The sequence below is a fragment of the Crinia signifera genome, chromosome 3, assembly GCF_055691185.1.
Source record: "Crinia signifera chromosome 3, ASM5569118v1, whole genome shotgun sequence".
Classification (NCBI taxonomy): domain Eukaryota; kingdom Metazoa; phylum Chordata; class Amphibia; order Anura; family Myobatrachidae; genus Crinia; species Crinia signifera.
The window spans coordinates 53912938-53934836 of NC_139219.1; the positions used below are offsets into that span (position 1 = coordinate 53912938).

Sequence of the window (21899 nt, forward strand, 5' to 3'; positions counted from 1 at the left end):
CCCTATTCTATGTTCCGGGGAAATCCTCGCTGCTTCTGCGGCCACATACGCCGATTCCCCCTTGCTCCAAAAACGGAGCACGGGGGAATCGGCGTATGCGCGGGGGGGTGGGTCAGTTGAATACTGACCAGGCGAGAGGTGACAGCGAGTAGGCACCGCTCGCCCCCGGCATTGAATCCACCCCCTTGTATGAATTACTTCAATCTGAAAAAAAAAAACAAGGACGTCTCGTAAAGCAGAAATGTCTAATATTCAGTGCAAAAAATTATAAGTGATCCCATATCAAATAGCGAAATATAAAAAGATTGTCCGAATTTGTAATTCCACTTCATGGTCAGCTGTCTTGTTCCAATTCTTCTTTAACCCTTTCAGGTCCAACGTCTAGTCAGACTCAACAGCCCTAGCGCTAGTAGCAGGTCCAGTGGTGAGCCACTTCAAAATAAGAACATTAACATTGTTCAACATTCAATGTACAGTAGATCATTTTTGAAAAAAATAATGAGAATTTTACCCCAATTTTCATTATAGGTCTATCCAATTATAGCCCATTTTTATCAGCTGGAAATTACCTGTTAATATCACGTGGGATCCAGGAAAAATACGTTGCATGCATATACTGTATGTGTATATATAAATACACACAGCACTGAGGTCATAGGATTGATTCCCACCATGGCCCTAACTGTGCTGAGTTTGTGTTTTCTCCCCGTACTTGTGTGGGTTTCCTCCGTTTTCTTTGCACAATCCAAAAATATACTGGTAGGTTAATTGGCTCCCAACAAATTAACCCTAGAATGCCCGTGTGAATGTCCATTTCGTAGGTATATAAATATTGGCAGGGGCACTCAGACAGACAGTTTTTGGAGATTTTTGTTGAACATATTCCTTCCTATTTAGTGAGCGCCGCACCCCCATTCGGTGTAAAGAGTATACACACAGTTTATACTGGATTCTGTTTCTGTGTTTGTCTCTGTTTTTCTCATTTCTAATCTCCTGCTAGATTCAAAGTAATATTTATTCCCGTTATAATAACGGTTTGTGGGATATTTATTGAGCGTGACAAAATTACTTTTAAGTGTTGGCAGAATGTATTCCTCCTGCTACTACCTTTGAAAGAATGTACAAAACTATTGATGCCAGATCAATGAAAGTCTGATGGCTAAATTGATTGATGTTTAATCTGAAAGTGCTTTAAACATGCTAAAGATTATCCGTCAATCCAAATCCAGTGAAAGGAACTTTTCAACCTTAAAATCCTTTCACGTTGACATATGCGTAAAATAAGTTAGCAGAGCCGAAAGTGTGTGTTATGTGTAATGGAATCCGCTCTGTAAGGTTAGGAAATTGTCGCTGAAACATAGAATTTGAAACATAGAATTTGAGAGCAGATAAGAACCATCTAGTCCAGGGTTGGGCAATTGCGGCCCTCCAGATGTTGAGGAACTACACATCCCAGCATGCCTTGCATCAGTTTCAGCATGGCCACATAGCAAAACTAATGCAAAGCATCCTGGGATGTGTAGTTCCTCAACATCTGGAGGGCCGCAATTGCACAGCCCTGATCTAGTCTATACTATGCATATGAAAGGAAAAGAAACCACTGGGCGCCTTAAGTACACTCAAGAAAAATTTTATAACAATTTAATAATTCACAATGAATCACAATAAAAACAATTAATTGCATGCATGCAAGTCACCACACAAACCATCCTGAGGAAGCCTTGCTGGCGAAACTAGTCGATGTTTGTGGAGATCCCGCCAACGCCGTTTGCGCAATACGGCACTGACGGGTTAATTGAAAAGAAAGGTGCTTCAACACAGGTGATGGCAATCCTACATTAGGAGGGAAGTGCAGGAGCAGAGCATTGTGTCCCTCCTGGAGAGGGTCATGCTGGGAGCTTCTAACCTGATTGGCTGAACACTGCCACACTGCTACGGACCAAAACTAACTGCGACTAGCAGTAAGTACCGCTTCTGTGACTGTCATTATTCCACCAGATTCGGGACATTACATAAGAGCTGAGCACTCCAGTTATCCCACCAGGGGTTCAAAAGTGGAATACAAATTATCCCAGCGTGATGCTACACCATCTTATCGCTCATTGATGGGACATCTTCCCTATATTAGGGACTGACAGCAAGTTGCTGTGTCTTTTGCAAAATCAATCTATTCGATATTTGTTGCATTCCTGAGATTAGGATTGGTAACGATGAAATCATAGCAGAAAACCAATTACTGATATACAGTATGTATGCCCTATTTTAGGTGAAACTTGCTTGCATGCAATTAATTGTTTTTATTGTGATTCATTGTGAATTATTAAATTGTTATTAATTTTTTTGGGGGTGTACTTAAGGCGCCTAGTGGTTTCTTTTCCTTTTCTTGTCTATATTGAGGGCGGCACCCCTTAACCACAAGGCAGCCTCTGTACACGGCACATCACAACCAGTCCCTAGCGCTCATACCCTGTTTTGATATATACTATGCATATGTCTGGTTAATTTCTGTTGGGAATCCGTTAACCTGGAATATCTCATTGGTTTGTGGGAGGAAACCTACGCAAACATGGGGAGGAAATACAAACTCCATACATTTAGGGCCGTGGTGTGAATTGAACCTATGACATCAGTGCCTTTCATTTTGCAGGTGGGATTCAATGTCCTGCCTGCTGAGTGCTGTAAAGCGTCCAGAAATCGTTGAACTGCGGACGGGAGCTCAACAATTCCCGGCCGTTCTAAAGTCGGGCTTGTTTTGCAGAGAAGCCTGTTCAATGCTGTCAGGGAAGATAGCATTGAATAGGCTCCCGCTGCTATTTCCGACAGAGGAAATAGCGGCGGAGGATTGAATATCGTCCTTAGAGGGATATTCAATTCCATGACAGGTTTTTCGATGGTCAAATTATATGCACTTTTTGCATTCTTTGACCTAAAAACAGCAAAGAGTGCATATTTTTTGACCATTGAAATACTCGGCATGGAAGTGCTGATTTTTCGACTGTCAAAAAATCCAGCACGTGGACCGGTGAATTACTAGTGTTTAAAAAAAGTTAAACTACAGCTGCGATACATGTCCAAAAAATGGACACAATTGACTAGGAAAGTTTAAAAAAAAAGACTTTTAATTGACCCCCTTTTAATTAACAATTCTAAAATATGAAAAAATGTGATGTTGCCCATAAAACCCAATCAGAATCTGTCTATCATTTTCTAGGAGAAATGATAGACAAATCTGATTGGTTGGTATGAGCAACATCACCTCTTTTTTCATTTTTAGAAGCTTGTTACAAAAATTTAAAATGCAAGGACAAAATAGATTTTTCTTCATTACGTACAAATGGAAAAGGTAGATAAGATGAAATACTATAATTCCAAGGGATTTATTGTGGTTATAATGTTGTAACAGTTGTTTATTTTTCATGTTAGTATTACAGAATATAGCAGACATAAAAATAATTGGCGCGACTGTAGGTCAGCACTGAAAGTCCCAGTTGAATGAACCTTGAACTCGTTTTCATATAGATTCGTGCATATCACAGACACGGTATTTAAATCCTCAATATACAAATTTTAAATTATACAAATAAAAATAAAACAGAAAATATAATATGGAAAATTCTGTAGTATGTCATATATCACACAGCTTGTGCAAATTAAATTAGGATGGAATGCACTGTCTAGTGGCTTTCTAAATTCCAGAATCAATAACAAGTGAGCTTTACCGCTAGGCAGTCTCAACCGTGGCTGCACGCTCTACTTTCCACTAACATCTAATTGATTGAATGGCTTCTCTCTTATTTCAGCCTCTTCAGTAAACTCCTAATAATCTCAATTGCAATGTCAGAGGGTCACACAGCCTGCCTGACAACTGTCTCTTCGCGTCTGCCTCCTCACAGCGTTACCGAACACTCTCATATCTGTCTCCATGCTTCACTTCCCACAAAACTAAATAACCAACAGTCACTCCGGGAGATCGGAATACATCTAAAATATGCTGCAAAATAGAATTATTTAATAAGCAATGTTCCATGTTGAAATACACATAGATGAAATATGAGGAAAAGAATATGAGTAATATTTTTATATAATTTGTACCAGTGAGCCAGTTACTGTGTAGAACATGCCTTGTCAATTTTTTATGCTAAAATCTACTTATACTTTGTGGATAAAAATAAGTGAACAATACTATAGTGAAAACAGCAATACAGCTTCTATATACGTTTAGGGCGGTATTCAATGCCACCGGTGAGGGGGTTTGTGCGGCGAGGATGGCTTGTTTTCAGCGAAGATTGCCGGAAACAAGCTATCCTCGCCATGTAACCCCATCGCCGTCCACTCACCGTATGCCATGTAACCCCAGCGCCGTCCACTCACCATATGCAATGTTCCAGGGAAATCCTCATCGTCAACGCCACTGTTTCCACCTCACTGACCAGAACTAGCGAGGTGGAAACGGCGAGTGAAGGGGGATCAGTTGAATACTGATCACGAGCTATCGGCACTGCTCGCCGTCGTAGCTCGCCTAAACGGCAATGACTATACCCCAAAATTGTAAGTATGAAAATGCAAAATATAAGTTATAATTATCTTGAAAAATATTAGTTTTCATCGCTGCAGTATAGTTTGATTTAAATATTATAGCTTGTCAGTTTAACGTATGAGTGCCAAGGTAATTTGTCAAAATAGGTATAGAAATTGCCAGGCAAACATTTTCATTCATCATAATGGTATGTAATGTTTACCATACTGTATATAGGAAATATCTTTTTTACACAACATTTTTATCTCAATTTATATAACAAATATGAGCAACGCTGGCATTTCTAGCGGATCTCTCACAGAGATGTTGGCACTCTAAGGATTCAAATGGAAAAACATTGATACAACGAAATTAAAATATAAAGCTACAAGGAGATAAAGTGCTGAACTTTTGTATGCTAAAATTAGTATCCATAGCAGTGTTCGCGAAAACCCTCAAAAAACGTGGGTCCCTGGGACCCTTCACTTATAAAAATTGGGGTCCTACCGGACCTTTTCTGGGTCCCAACAGAAATGAAGGTTCTAAATATCTAACAACTTAAACAGAAAGAAAGGTAAAACTGTTTTGTAAAGCAGTACTGCTTTGGGGGGACAAAATGACGTCAGTACCAACACCGGCATCCTGACTACTGCCAGGAGATCAGAGCTGGCATCAGTGTAGATACAGGCGCCAGGATCCTAACTGCCAGGATGCTGAATGCGAGTATGCTGGGGCAGGTTGGGGTTGAGGAAGGAGAGTTTAGGTACTAAGGGTAGGCAAGGTTAGAGTTAGGCGCTGTGGGACCCACACTGTACAGGGTCTTCTAGGGGCACACTAACATACACATAATGTACAGGGTCTAGGGGCACACTGACATACACACATACTATACAGGGTATAGGGGCACACTGACATACACACATACTATACAGGGTCTAGGGGCACACTGACACACTGTACAAGGTATAGGGGCACACTGACATACACACATACTGTACAGGGTCTAGGGGCACACTGACACACACACTGTACTTGGGTCTAGGGGTACATTGGCACACACACACACACACACACACACATACACACTATTGTAAAGGAACACTGACACACATACAGGGACCAGAGGCCTGCCTCCCCCATCGACGAACAGGAATAGGAGAAGTACCTATTTGCTGGTCTGCCCTATGGGTGACCCTGGACGAGGAGCGTGTTCGCAACGGTGCTTTCTTCAGTGGAGCCGGGGAGCACATTTTGTGCTTCATCCAGATGCGGAACTTGGTGGGCTGGCAGGGGCTGCAAGCCGCTGCTGCCTCTGGCAGACAGGGGGATAGTCTCCGGTGCAAGTGGCGCGTGTTTTGCTTGGGCCCCATAGCCGCTGCATCCCCGGTAGTTATGCAGTGTCAGTCCCCCACATCATGTCATTCTATAACACCTGAGCCGACCTCAGTCCCACAACAAAAATCCAGCAGCTGCCTCACAGCGCAGGCTCACAGGCACCACTTCACTTTCCACCCCATAAGCTCCCACACATCCCAGCAATCATTAAGCCGTGGCCTCTCCCTTCCCCCCAGCATGCCTCCTCCTCAGTCTCCAAAGCACAGATAGTGTCACTGGCTTCCCATCATTAGCCCCTGCCCCCACATGGTATGTACATACCCGGTCATGGTGGTCAAGAGGACCCGGAGCTCCAGGAGGGGGTACGCACACTGAAGTGCTCAGCACGCAGGAATACAGCAGATTTGCCGTTCTCCCAGCAGCGGGTCTCCTTGGTGGAGCGGCAGCGGGTGTCCTGCGCGGCATCCTCCGCCGCTTCCACCCCCAACACGTTTGCACGCGCAGCACTGACTCCGCCCTGCGGCATGCTGTTGGCCTTTAAGATGGTCTCCTCCGCTGCCGCATCACCACAGAGTCAGCTATTGAGGATAACTCCTCCATAGAAATGCCGGGGACGCAGCCATCTTTGAAAAATGAGTCCCCGCTATGCAAAAGCGAGTATTTGCGAACCCTGCATAGTATATTTGTGCAGATATGGGACCTGTTTTTATTGGCATACACAGATATAGCTATGCTCAACTTTGCTGCCGAGTGTCTTCTTTGCGGCACAAATGGTGCGTCAAGTACTTAGTTGCTGCTTGGACGCATAGGCACATTTGCTGTGCCAAGAAGTTAGTGCAACGTAGTACACCAAGCTGCAAGCCCCCCCCCCCCCCCCCCCACCTGTGGTGCTCCGGTCCCTTGCACCGGCCCTGCCTATAGTAAGAAGGAACAGTGTGTAGTGTATAATCCACAGACACTGTTTCATTTGGAATAGTTAGTCAACAAATTTGAATTAGCATTTGCCTAGGGCGCCGGCCACTGGAGGGCGGCAGTTTGGAGCAGGTCCCCCCCTGGGTGGAGGTGAGTGGTGCCAGCCGCAACTCCCTCCCAAAGGAGCGACTAGGCATGACCCGTTCCCCCTCACACCCCTGGAGTTACTTAGCGGCACTCGCCACATCAAAACCCCCCCGCCCCTGGCAATTCACCCCCACCCCCCATGGAGCGAAGCTGCCCACCCACCACCAACCTCCAGGCGAGGGGGGGGGGGGGGGCTTTGGGCACCAGACGATATTTTGGCTGGGAGGAGCAGAATTTGTAGTTATGCCACTGCTGTATAGAGTTATTTTGATTGTGTGCAGGGTAAATACTGGCTGCATTATTTTTACACTGCAATTTAGATTTCAGTTTTAACACACCCCACCCAAATGTAACTCTCGCTGCACATGTTACATCTGCCCCACCTGCAGTGTACATGGTCAGGGGCTTAACTAGATAACTAGATATTCATAGGCCCCATAGCAAACGTTTTTAAGGGCCCCCTATTTAGCAACTGATGGTGATAAATGTATGTAAAACATATTACTTAGACAATAAAGATGGGCCCCCTTCAGCTCTGGGCCCCATAGCAGCTGCCACCCTTGCACCTATGGTAGTTATGCCCTTGCACATGGTGTTACATCTGCCCCACCTGCAGTGCACATGATTTTGCCCATTTTGAGAACGACTTTGTACTGCGATCTGAATGAGGGCCAATGTGTGTGTGTATGAAAGATTTTTCTTTCATATGCTCTTAAATTATTGTAATAATTAAATTAGATATGCCAGTTTTACTTCTGTAAATTGTTATGGGGTTCTCTACAAAGCAACATCATTATAGTGTGTTTTAAATTGTGTTAATAGTTGGTGGTGGGGGGGAGGGGAGGTATTTATCAAAGCTTCGAAAAAAATAAAATTGTGAGCGATAAAGTACTAGCCAATCAACTTCTGCCTTACATTTTACATGCTCTGTTTGAATAATTAGGAGATGATTTGTTGGTACTGTATATTCCATGTTAGAATTTCAGTATATGTTCGTATTCCCTACATAAAATAATTTATATTATTATAGTTAATAGACCGTCACTGGAATTCCTGGTTGAAAGTCCGGCCTTGAAGTAGGTATCGGAGATCTAGATAAATGGATATCACAGATGCAGTATTTAAATCTTTAATATGCAAATTTGAAAATGGAAAAAATTCAACTGAAAAATAATTTGAACTAGAAAATTAATTGTTTAAACCCTCCCTGGCTGTATCCTGTTGGTTTTACAGTTGTCACATTGCCTCATTAGATTATTTTATGTTCTAAGGAGCCTATTTTATTGTTTTCTGTCGATAACAAAGATTTTCTAGTAGCTGCCTATTGCACTGATAGAAAAATCTTCTTTCGCTGGAATGCACCAATAATTTATAGTCAAGGCAGCTGAGGATACTGCACTCCCTGACTATATGGGTTGAAAGCAGTAACAGGACTTTTGGGGTGTTCTTGGAAAATGAAATAATAATTTTATGTTTGCACAGGATAGTGGGGTAAGTACAATAGACAGCTATAATACCTAATTTATTTTTGAGCCCATGTTTTGTTACAGCTGTCTATGCACAGGACAAATAAAATATAATTACTGTAACTGTTCAGAGACCACACGTTTCCAGATTAATTCGAGAATATGTATGCATGTGCGCATCCATGGTCCCAGTTTCCATTGACAATGGCAGGGTAAATTGAAAATGTGAGAGGGTGGCTTTATGCTTGTAAGCACACGGATATCCTTTGAAACGTGTTGTAGGTTACGCCCGATGCAGTGCAGAGGCAAGTAGACAATAGACAGTATTCAATCTCCGACAGGAGAAATAGCGGGGGCTGCCTATTCTCAATGCTGTCATTTCCGACAGCATCGAAGACGGAACTCGACAAAACAGATACGACTTTCAAAATGGTCGGATTTGTTTTGTCGGAAACGGCCGTAGATTGTCAAGTTCACGTCTGGGTCTCGATAATCCATATCACTATGGTTACCACTGGCAGACTCATGCACATATTTAGTAGCAGAAAGAGACAATTTAATTATTTGTTTCTGGGAAGTAATGGAGGGAATCTTACACCCCACTACAGCTGCCTTTTTGGAAGCAGAGCTTATTCCATCATTTACAGTTTCAGTATTCACTCAGACACCAATACCCAGTTGAAATAGTCTGCTGTAATATTTTCTCACTGTGCATTGTTTCTTTTCTCTTCTGAAATAGTGCTAGTGCGCTATTGGTCCACAGTGCAAAGTGCCTGTAAGTTACAGTTACTGTAACCATGTCAGCCCTAGGGCGCATGTGACTGTGTCTTAGCAAAAAAAAATTACTGGCACTTATACATCAGCTTTAAGAATAATACGGCCCTGCCTGCACCTTGTTTTTGGATAACTCCTTACTGCGCATGCACAAATCACCAAGCCAATTTCCTGGTGGTTTCTGTCTGCAACATTGGCTGCCATGGGAGTATGGAGGGATAATTAAAATTATATGCGTGAAATATGGGCTCCTCTGGATCCAGGTGCACACGGAGTGCATTGCATTCAATGACCGGCACACTTGCCCATTTTCCATTTGATATTTATGATTGGGACATTTTCTTCTTTTAAACATTTGGGACATGGTGCAGGCTAGGGGCAATGATGTTCCGTCATAATGAAGTGTTGTTACAAATGTATAGCATTACTGGATAACACTAGCCATCATAATATTCTGTAGCTCTGTTTTTTAGATGTAATTTCTGTGGTAATTTAACGAACATCCAATAATGTCCTTTGGGATTTCTGCATAATTTATATTGAGATTTGTTATGTATTTCATAATCGTGAAGAAAAACAAAATCCTGTTCTAAATCCGTTTACCTGTTTAAGATCCACATCTACTGAACTCCCTGGTAATCATTACTGACGCGAGGATTTAATCTGCAATGACAATTTTACTTTTACCACGCAATATAAACTGACATTTTAATATGTTGTATAAATAGTGAGATAATGGAACGCTGCATCTTAATTCATTAAGAAGATTCATAACTGACAATAAGTAATTTTCAAATGAAAGCCATCATCTGTATTGTTCTTCCCCATTCTGGCCTGAAGATGGCGCTGCTGTTATTGCTGTGTAAAGAGAGTATTTTTGTAGCGAGAACACATTTTAGTTTGTAAATTACAATAGCATTAGTTTGGTCGCCTTAGGCACGAGATGGCTCAATAAATAGCATTCGCATCTCAAACACTGTTTGCCAGAAGTTTTAAGTACACACATATTTAAATATAATTGATCAAATTGTCGATCATTACAATGTATGACTTAAAGGCAACTGCTGTACTTAAATAGAGGAGAAGGCAATACTTGTATTCTGATTTATTGGATAGGACTTTGGGCGGGGGGGGGGGGTACTTTTTACCCAGGCCCGGGTCTACTCCCCCTTCCCCATTGCAGGGGGCCGGGCAGTGGGGAAGAGAGATTACAACACAGCCTCTCTCCCCAGCTCAGCACATGCTGCTCAGTGCTGTGTGCTGAGCTGGGGAAAGATACAGTGGCAACGGCAGCCTGTCCTTTCTAGCCCTCTTGTTAATTTTTTTTTGACATGGGCGTGGCCACCTGTCAGCGCCCCTTTGTACACCCACAACCCAGCCAGCGGTGATTGATAGCTCAACTGGGCCACCCATTTGTGGTGTCAGTCCCAATGGATTGGGCATTATGTATGAAGAACATGCTGCCTGATCCGTCTGTATCTACAGTAAATATATAAGCAGATATATTGATAGATATATAAATTTTAGTACCTACAGTTTGATTTAACCAACTATGCTCATGTGCCTCAAGGATTGATTTTGGGAACCATTGACCTAGCTTCAATACAACATGCAGCGCTCAATGCCAGACCTGAGTGAGCCACACTGAGTGGTACAGTGTCTTTTTTGCATGTTTTTGCTGGCATGTGCCTTGTAATCGCTGTGATGCAACAAAACTGCTTAATTAGACTTAATGATTAATTTGATATGTGGCACTTGCACGTTGTGTGTGTGACAGTATCAGTATCTGTATACAAAGCACAATAAGACTTGGAGTGAATAAAGCCACGGTGGATGTATTGTATCACTGCGTATACAGAGTCAGACTCTGTCCTCCATAGATAAAAGTACAAGTGTCCATATTTCAAATGAACCCGCACAGTCTCATAAAGCGGGTTTGTAGCATTGTGACTATTCAATCTTGGATACTGACAGTCGGAATCCTGGCTGTTTTCGCTGGCTTCCAACAATAATTCGACTGTTGTTATTCAAAGTACCGACGGTGTAAAAGTGTGAAAACGAACGTGAATTCAACAATCCACGACCATTTCCACTTTCCAACCATACAGATCAGGCTTTAAATAAAAAAATTAAAACGGACAGGCGTCAATGAGGTCTTTAATGAAAGCATTGAATAGGCGACTGCTGATATTTGCCCTGGATTGGATTGGATACACCCCCCCCCCCCCCCCCCCAAGACCCAATTTTAGCTAAAGAAAGGCTCTGGTGCAATCCATGTCACCTAGGGCCTGTAGAGATGGGAAGGGGCGTTTGGCACGACTGTGGCAATATTGTACGAGGATACATCCTGTAAAAGATCTGGTATCACTTTCCCATTATCAAAAAATACTGTCTTCCTGAAGTTACAGAAGGCGTTTCAGATTAGACCTGTTTATAGAACATCTATGGGGGAAGCATATTACTTTATACACTGTATATTGTAGACATGCCACATAGTCATTTAAAGAGTACTTAGTGGGGTATTTAATGTTTCCCGATATTTCAGATATGCGGAAATATTGGCTGTTTTCACGAAGAATAGATGAAATTTGCATTCAATCTATTCAATCTTTTTATTTTTTGATTTTGGTAAAACAATCCTAAAATCTGAAATGATGTGGATCCGCAAATCCACATATTTTTTCACAGAAACGGATGCTAATTGACAACTTTAGCATCCGTTTATTTGAATGCAGGTTTGGCTTTTCAACGAGCTGAATCTGCAGCGTTGAGTCCCGGACCAAAACTGCCAGGATTGAATAGTATTTCCACTATTGAATTCCCCCCATAATATGTACTCAGGAAGGCCATTGTAATACAATTATACAGTTCATTCTATAAAGTATTTCTGCTTGTGGCGCATATACCGTAGTAACGAAGATAAGTTTGCAAACAAGTATTCAATTTAATTGATGCATCTTCTTATGTTTTTCGGGTTACGGTAGCTGGTATAATTTATGCTTTCTACATCTCCACATCTATCCTCTGTGCACTGCAAGTAGTGTTGCACATACAGTAACACATGAGGAACGTGAGCGTGTGACACTGTAGCGCTAAGAACTTTTTCCATTTCACTACTTATTTGCAAAATGATGTCCTGTATCGTGCCCACAAGCGGCTTCCGCTGATTAAAAGGCGTGTAGCATGTGCAGCTGTGTCTGCATACGAAATGCTACGCTACTGTTTTACTTGAAAATACTTTAACATAGCATTTCTTATGCAGATACAGCCACAGTCATACACAGAATTTAGGAATGCCACATATTTTAATCAACAAAAGCTGCTTGTGTGTCCTATACACCATTTTGCAAATATGATGCAATGGAACGGAATATGACCCATGCAAAGATGCTCGGTGCTACGGAGTCACACAATGGCATGTCTAGAAGGGCTGTTTAACGAGCAAGGAGGTTAGATGTACTTACAGCAGTTTTGGGCACAGAGTGAGTTGCACATAAAACACGGGCATGGCAAAATATTAAAGACGTCTTTGGTTGTGGACCTCCGAAAATCCTTATATGCAATAGTTAATGTTTAACATTTGACAATAGATATAAATAAATAATGTGTTCCTGTTCAATAAAACTAATGTTCTTGATTGGTTGGGTGACATATGTGATGAGAGTACATTTCTTTCTAACTCCTCCACCCATTATCACCGTGCATTTAACAAGAATATGTTCCAATACATTGATATCATTATCTCATTGTATTAAATTGTTTGTTGGAAGGAGCAAACACTGTAATATATTATATCAGAACTAGTAAGGGGTTACCACAGTGTGCGGCTACAGCTCTGCCCCCTCCATCACACATTCATCGCCCCCCCACCCACACGCACTTCACCGCCACTGCCCACTCCCATCTAGCTGACAGCGTGAGCCTTTGGGCCGCGAGTAGACCGTAGCAAATTACTGTATAGTTCTAACATTTCACCCAGCATAATAATACACTTGCACTCTAGCAGAAATGTCACCATGGAGAACAGTAGATTAGAGGAATTTGCGTGCAGGGTGGTCAGACAGGTCGCTGTTTTTCCAGCCGTCCTTAGATAATATAAAACATTGTTGATTCACTATACCAGCCAAAGCCAGGGCATCGGTCTGATCCACTCCTGAGCAATGGTCGTTTGTTTAGAATATATTTCTATAACGGCACGGTTCTTGCATACGCTTTAACAGCCTGGATGCAGAAGTCAAATATCTGCTGTTCAAATGTCGATAATCAGCCAGTTACAGAATTTCAGTCCAGGACAACCTTCTACTCTTATCATGCAAACTTATTAGTGTTCCGCCTCTTTTTTTTTTTTTTTTTTTGATCTGGGCAAAGGGTTTGGAGGATGATTCATGTCAAACACTTTGGTAGCTGCATGCCAAGGCCATTCCAAAAATGACAAGCTGTCACTGCTTGCCCAGGCTGCGTGGTAAATTCAATCCCTTTGTTGTCATTTGTAAATAGCTATGACATGACTTGTTTTGATTTGTGCTCAAAAGGATTGATCTCCATCACTGCCTGGGCCTGTCAGAATATTTATTGCAGATTTTTACTTAAAAAAAGGGCAGGTTTCATAAGAAATACAGCCAGACTCCCGTCTATTCTTTCATTATATATATTATGTGTGTGTGTAGTCTGCATTTGTTTATTTCCAAGGTACATGAAAAGTGGCAATCACCATTATTACAGAGAAGATGTGATAACTGCGCTTTTTCGTAGCTAATTGTGAAGTCAGATATATGACTATTTATTACTTGCTTCTCATTTATTAGCCCAACTCTCCCTCCACAGTCCCCTGAGAACTGTGTATTGCTTTTCCAATATCCTCTGTAACGTTATGGTTCACTAGCAGAAAGCCAAGATAAATTGGACTACAAATAAAATGTATGCAATTTTTTTTTTTTTTTTTTTTGAATTTACTATGCTTTCATTTATAATTGTAGGCTCTGACTAAATGTATACATTATTTATATATATATATATATCCAAAGAATGACCCTACGTGCGCCCTAATAGTAAAGCAGCTACTCTAAACCCCCCCCTGTTAGTGGGAGGCAACAATTAACATAGACAACAGAAAGTGTAGAGAGCGCTTATACCACCAAATGGAACTTCCACCAATTTGTAATCATATACAATTCAATAACCCAATACAATGTATAATAGTAAAAACCAGAATGCTTTATTTTTGTTTCAAAGACCACATCTGGACATTGTATCCTTTTCGGAGTAACGAAATCAATAAGCCGACGCGTTTCATCTTGAAAAAGACTTCATCAGGGGTTTTACACTAAGTATGATTTCAAGCGCTTATACTCCCGCGTAACACCATTCAGGGTTTGCAGGCTGTAATAACCTTCCCCTCTGTGGGGCAAATTCCAAGTATCCAAAGATTCCCCAATTGGGGTCAAAAAGTACACGATATATCCTTTTTTATGCCCTTATTTAGGATGCAGGTACATGGAATCCTGAGTTAAAGGGATCCTCCCATTAATAAAAACTGTCGGCGAGATCTAGGTAATGAAGATGGCCTGATCCACCGAGTCTGATTCACAATATCAGAGGTTCAGCTGAGGAATGGGTACGGTGCGTGTGGGTATCCGCAAAATAAATTTCTACAGACAGCTCAATTTCTTATCAACGTGGAGATTGCTGGACAAAAGCTGTCTGCAAAAAAAAAAAAATGCAGACTCGTGGATCAGGCCATCTTCATTACCTAGATCTCGCCGACAGTTTTTATTAATGGGAGGATCCCTTTAACTCAGGATTCCATGTACCTGCATCCTAAATAAGGGCATAAAAAAGGATATATCGTATACTTTTTGACCCCAATTGGGGAATCTTTGGATACTCGGAATTTGCCCCACAGAGGGGAAGGTTATTACAGCCTGAAAACCCTGAATGGAGTTACGCGTGAGTATAAGCGCTTGAAATCATACTTAGTGTAAAACCCCTGATGAAGTCTTTTTCAAGATGAAACGCGTCGGGTTATTGATTTCGTTACTCCGAAAAGGATACAATGTCCAGATGTGGTCTTTGAAACAAAAATAAAGCATTCTGGTTTTTACTATTATACATTGTATTGGGTTATTGAATTGTATATGATTACAAATTGGTGGAAGTTTCATTTGGTGGTATAAGCGCTCTCTACACTTTCTGTTGTGTATATATATATATATATATATATATATATATATATAAAGGGTGACGACCGGCACTTGGCACAATAGATGACAACGGGGAGGTGCCTTCCACAATATTGATATAACAGTGGTTTTCAAATAAATGAAGACTGGAGGCGGCACTCTCAAAAACAGCAAACTTGTATTCAAAACATAGTGAAAAAAATCACAGCAAAAACAATGTCAGCATTGATATGTCGACAGTTTCGAGGCTTGCGCCCCTTCCTCAGGACTGCTGACTGTGCAACATAATGAAGTAGCAAAGACGGTGAGGTGCAGAGAAACTCAATATAATTATTTAACCTTTTGTATTTTAATTAATGATTTCCTTTTTTTAAACATTTACTTTTATTGATATTTTTAATATTCATTAAAGACCGGAGATACAGAATTAATGAGGTGGAGGCTGTAAACAATATTTGTTTTAATTTTTGAAACGTGACCAATAGCAAGATAAAACAATATTATCTGACTATATGAATACATACAACAATCATGATATGGGCCCTGTAAACTGATTGGTTACAATAGCTCAAGAAGCTCTGAAGAGGTCAGTAGTGAATGAGCATTCTGTAAACACACCATTGACCCGGCTGAAGCGGCCACTCTACTAATGGTATAATTGTCATATCAGACGTCTAATACATGTGAAATACACATAATTATGGGTTCAGTTACAGACCATTCAGAGGTAACCTGCATGGTTTCAACCGACATTCTTGAAGGCCATTCAGATCATATCGAAATTTGGCAATTTGAATATAAAGTATGAAAAGGTAGTACATTGCGAGTCATGTTAATAAATATTAAAAACTGTTTGCTTATGTATTTCCTACATTGTAAAAATAACCAAACAATGTTTTCTACATTGTTTGGTTATTTTTGGTTATTGTTTTTTTATTGTACAGCGGCTACTTGTGTCCTCATACACTGTTACTACAGCCGCCCTTTTTGGCACGTCAGGTCCAAAATGCCTAAGTTTGTGCTTAGCGTCTTATTTACTCTTATGCCTGTCTTAGTCACAAAAAGTATACAATTGATTGTGACAAACCACTTAACGAGACTGCACTTATTTATTTGTTCTGTGACACTTGTACATCTGTGTGAATGAGCCTGAATCTGTATACGAAGTACCAAGTACCTTTAAGCCTTGTCTGCAAGATATACAGTGTAACGTGAATAACTGTGAGGTCAAAGTCTCAGCCCGAGGTGTCTGGTAAGATTGGTGTTTTACTGGGTATGTGGCGTAAATAAGATGCAAAGATAAATGTTGCTACTTTTCGCTGCTTGGCACCATTTCTCTCCTGCCACATCGTATATTGAGGCAGGGAACATTATTATTATTATTATTATTATTATTTTATTTATAGGGTGACATAAGTGTTTCGCAGCGCCGTACAATGCAACAGTACAGGGAGACAAAACTTAGCATTACACTGAATGAATAACAAAAATAGAGTACAGGTAAAGAGCACCACAGTTCAATACACATTACAGCTTATATATAAGTAGTGAGGACTTGATCAACGTACTACTAGAGGCTTGTGGCCAATGATGGAGATGAGTATGTGGACAAAGAAGGTCGCTGAGTCATACCTCCCAACTTTGGCACTTCAGCAGGCAGGACGCTGCTGCGTGCCAAAATTTTCAGGGGTGTGGCCTAATTTGGGGCGTGGCCTATACTCGCGGCTCTTCCGCGAGGCCACAACCCCATATTGCCGCTATGGGGGCATGGCCCAGAGGCTCTGTGAGCCTCTAGCCATGCCCCCTGGCTGCGGGAATAGACGCTGTGCGCATGCGCACAGCGTTTATTCCCCGCTGTTTAGCAGCTGACAGGGGGGACTCCCAACAGCCCCCCCACACCGCGGGACACTGCCGCCCGCGGGTGGGACAGCGGGACAGGCCCTGACAATCGGGACTGTTGGGAGGTATGCTGAGTGTTTGAGTATGGGAGAGCTGTGAGTGAAATGTGTAGAGAAGTGGGCTTTGACAACAGGAGGGAAGAGGGCCCTGCTCTGAGGAGCTTACAATCTAGTAGGAAGGGGAGACAGACCGATTACATGAGGTGATAGCAGGATGTAAGCAGGCAGGGGTTGGAGAAGCAGCCTCACATCTGTAAGCGTGTGTGTTACGAAACTGAGGTAAAACTTTATCGAAGGTAAACATTACACATTAGGAAAATTACTAACTTATTGTCATTTCTTTATTTTTTAGAAATACCTCCGAAACTTTTTCTCGATCATGCTGAAGTCTCCCACATCACCACTGCACATCGATAAGGTCAGCCTGACCCTCTCCAAGCACACCATCTGCGAGTTCTCACCCTTCTTTAAGAAAGGAGTTTTCGACTACAGCAGCCACGGAACTGGCTAAGAAGTCACTGAAAGAGGAAGAAAAAAAGTGCCTTTATTTCAAAAGAAAAAAAAGAGCAACAAAAGCATAATATACGATTGCTACAATGAGCACACTGCACTTCCATTATTGTCTTAAAACGTTAAAACCATTGCACCACTTACCACCTGGCACACTGAATGATTGCAAGAGCTCAGTTGTCATTGGCATGGACATACCATGTAGTGTCACCCGTGGCTGTTTAGACAGCGCTGCAACGATGACCGGCTTTGCTGAGGAAAAATATCAGCAGCGAGGTTGCCATGTGGACTGAGGTTATTTGTGATGATCAATAATGTAAAATCAATTTTAGAAAATTACGATAACTTAGAAGATACACTAGGAAGGTCAAAGCAGTGAAGGGATCTTTATCTGATGTTGTTCCAGCATGTGCCACCAGGACATCCGGGGACATTTTCAACAACAGCTGGGGAAGATAGGTTTGCCACAGTGGGAAAGATTGTCAAACCGCACGCTATGATATTAAACATAAACTACATTTCCACAGGCTATCCTGTGCATATAAATACTATTATTAGGGCAACAAGGCACAGGTAGCCTTGGCAAATCCTGATTGTATTTGCATTTCATAATCTGAGCGATACAATATTGCTGCTCAACCTTTGTGACCTATATCTCCTATGGAGTGTGAAGGTCTCTAAGCAGCGGAGTCCTTCGCGTCTGTCAGCAGTGCTGTAAATTTATCGGTCCTGTGATTGCATCTGACCACCAGGCACTTGAGGGCACCATAACAAACGCGCTTATTTATTTTTATATCTTCTTCGAGGTAAGCCATAAAAACACCCCCTTGCCATACGTCTAGTGGATCATTGAGACAACCTCTGTTTATGGAACAGTGGTCCTAGTTAGTGCTCCCAAGCAGTAGTGGTTATTTACTAATAAAGTGACCAACTGCAGTAACTGGCTGCAGCCAATCAGCTTTGTCCAATCAAGATAGATTTTAAGAGGAAATGTCTGCTTGCAATGGGTTGGTGGACATTTGCATATCTTAGTAAGTACATCCATGTCAGAGAAAGATGATCAAAGCAGAAGGGCAGAGTTCATCTATGTCCCATGCTTGTTTGCTGGACGAAAGTCACTTCATTTATGACTGTGTCCATGGTGAGTTAAGGGTGCAAGGGATCTGTCTGCAATAAATAAAGCAGCCATCCAATGATAGCTGTAAAAAAAAAAATGTTAAATGGACTCTGTTACACTAGCAACCAAGAGGCAAGTGGCCAGATCATTGTCTTCTTTGTTTTAAGAATGTGTTGCCATATTGGTATATCTTATCAAGCACTAGTGTGGTCTGATACACAATCGGATCGTAGTCATCATCCAGCCATGTTTTCTGCCATTGCTCAACACTATATAGATATATCTGAGCGGTCTCAGTCATATGTATGTTGGCATATTTGGTTGTGTAGGGACCTGATTGGCTGCTGGAATTTGCAGTATGTGGACGACTTAGAGTAACAGAGCTTCGGTTACATCGGACATGTATCGATGTTTGAATAACCAATAACCAAACTTTAAACATTCTGTACTTGTATATGTCGCTGCAAAAAGGCTCCATATTATTTTTATTTAAATATATAATGTGTAATGCATTTGAAATAAACAATGTTCAGATGCTTATATTGCTGGTGCAAGACATGTATGTGTGCATACTGTATATGTGTGAGTGTATGTGATATTACACACACACACACACTCAAGCAGTATCCGGTCATTAGGTTGACAGTCAAAAGGCTGACCACAATTGGTCCACAGGCAGAAGATTGACACATGAAAAGGTTGACATTCATTATGTCGACACGGTTAAATGGTCGACATAATCAAAAGGCCGTCATTCATTTTTTTTTTTAAACCATGTGATTCATATTTTACAATCCCAGTGGGCATAGAGGGAGAATATAGTAGTGTGCCGACACACACACACCAAAAACCATGAAGAATTGATATTGACCTTTTCCCAAGTTGAATTTTTTCCACATCGACCTTTTTATTGTATCTACGTAATGCTTGTCGACCTTTTCCATGTTTTGACCTTCTGCCTGCCCACCAATAGTGTTCAACCTTTTGACTGTTGACCTAATAATACATGACTCACACACATGTTCTGTTGGCATTACCACTACATGCTGTTTAGACCTGGAATATATCATTTGCACTGGTTATTCCCATATACTAATTAAGGTCATTCAGGGCTAATTAAGCAATACACTGCACATTTTATGTCTGTCTACGTTCCGGAGCATTCGTGTCGTTGATGTGTATAGATCTGTTTGTAGAACGATCTACGGAGTAATAAAATTCTTCATGAAATTTCTAATTAACAAAGCACTAAAGGATGTATTAACGACGCTATAATTACACCATAACTATTGAAAGCACATGTGGGGTGTGTATGTGTATTTTTTTATGTATAAATTATTTGATTGAGCTACCAAAGTAACTAGATGTACAGTGCTGTGCATTATGTTATATACAGTCATCTGTGTTTAGAAACTCTACACCAGGGGTAGCCAACTCCAGTCCTCGAGAGCTACCAACAGTTCACGGTTTCTAGATCACCTAGCAGGTGCACTCGTTACTTGCTGACACATTATAAATGATCCACAGGTGGAGCTAATTACTTAACTTATGATTCTGTGAGGAGACCTGGAAAAACGTTAACTGTTGGTAGCTCTCGAGGACTGGAGTTGGCTACCCCTGCTCTACACCTACTTCACTAGTAACCAAGATTGTATCCTTTGTATAACGTCATACTGTAACTCATCAACGTATAAGTCCACATCTACTCAATGACTTCTACTTTCCATAGATGGTGATACATACTGTTTCAGTGAACAGAACATTTGTGCTTCTCAGTCAGCACTGATCTACTTTGGCTCACGCTAAAGAATGGAAGCACAGATCCTGCCATGTAATGACGTAATAAAGTGCAGGAAATTCTGGTGATTTTTTTTTTTTAATATACATATATAGCAACTTAAAATGAGAAATTAAAACTTGGCAGTAAGGGTTCTCTCCTTCACACAACGGTCATCTTGCGACTACATCTGGGTGACAACCTAAGCCGAATTCATTGTGACGTCATACATGTTGCATTTCTTCATACGTTTGAGATCATTTTTCTATATGCAAAGCCAAATAACGGTAACAACACTATAATAACTTACAGTTTGTAGCACTCGCAGTCATTAATTGTACTGTAGCTATACTTTAGATCTCATGTATTGTGGGCTTATGATAGAAGCGGAGCAGAACAATGACTATGCTTCCTTACGTTACCTCAAGTCTTAACACTTTATGCACTGATTATCTGTACATTCATATTTCTAAGATTCTAGTTTATAAATGCTCAGATGCTCTTAACGGTAATTGCAATGCAATTAAGATTTGAAAGGCATGTGTGATATTTGTTTTGGCATGTGACCAATTTGGGGGCATGTGACAGCAATTTGTACGCACATGGGTTTGTAATAATATACTGTAAATAACGAGACTTTGTATACGACATTATATATGCAAACAAATTTTGTGTGATTATTTCTAGAATAATTGTAGAATACATTTGGACAATCTCTTTTCACCGATTTATATACGTTGCGTTTTGACAGCCAGGTGCTGTGACGAGCACTGTGACCATATATATGTCACAATATCACATAGTGTTTTTTTTAAATATCACGTATATTCATTGCATTGTATAAGCCGATTTAAAATTCATTCATTCACAAGGGACTGATCGGATCGCCCGGACTATAAAGGCAAAGGGGACGACTGAAAGGCTTATCTGTTTTTTTTTTTTTTTTTTTATGTAGCAATATCTAATACTCACACGAAATCTAACTATTGTTTTCTTTTTGTGATTGTTTAATAAAACTGCTGGATAATGAGCTTGTCATATATGCCTATTATTTCATTAATAATAGATGTTGCTATTGTTTCGTATGCCACCACAAAGACGCTGATTTTTCTGGTCTCTTTATATACCACTGACAAAGCTGCCATTGATTGTCTATTCTTTAAGACTGCCTGTCATAAGATACAGAGGGTCATTTTTAAACATTTATTGTCGCATAATATATTTCATGTTCATTGTTTGAGGGGTAGGAAAGGAACTGATTGTTTCTG

At 41.0% G+C, this 21899-nt stretch overlaps 1 protein-coding gene across 2 annotated transcripts in view; it reads left to right on the forward strand.

The window, feature by feature from the left end:
* KIF16B (kinesin family member 16B) overlaps positions 1 to 21655 on the forward strand; it is a 296722-nt gene extending 275067 nt beyond the window's left edge. For both annotated transcript variants that reach the window (XM_083175821.1, XM_083175822.1), the window contains one exon: positions 17580 to 21655. In XM_083175821.1, coding sequence (XP_083031947.1) covers positions 17580 to 17738 — 159 coding nt within the window. In that variant the 3' untranslated portion in view covers positions 17739 to 21655. The remainder of the gene's footprint in view (positions 1 to 17579) is intronic.
* The last annotated feature ends 244 nt before the right edge of the window (positions 21656 to 21899 follow it).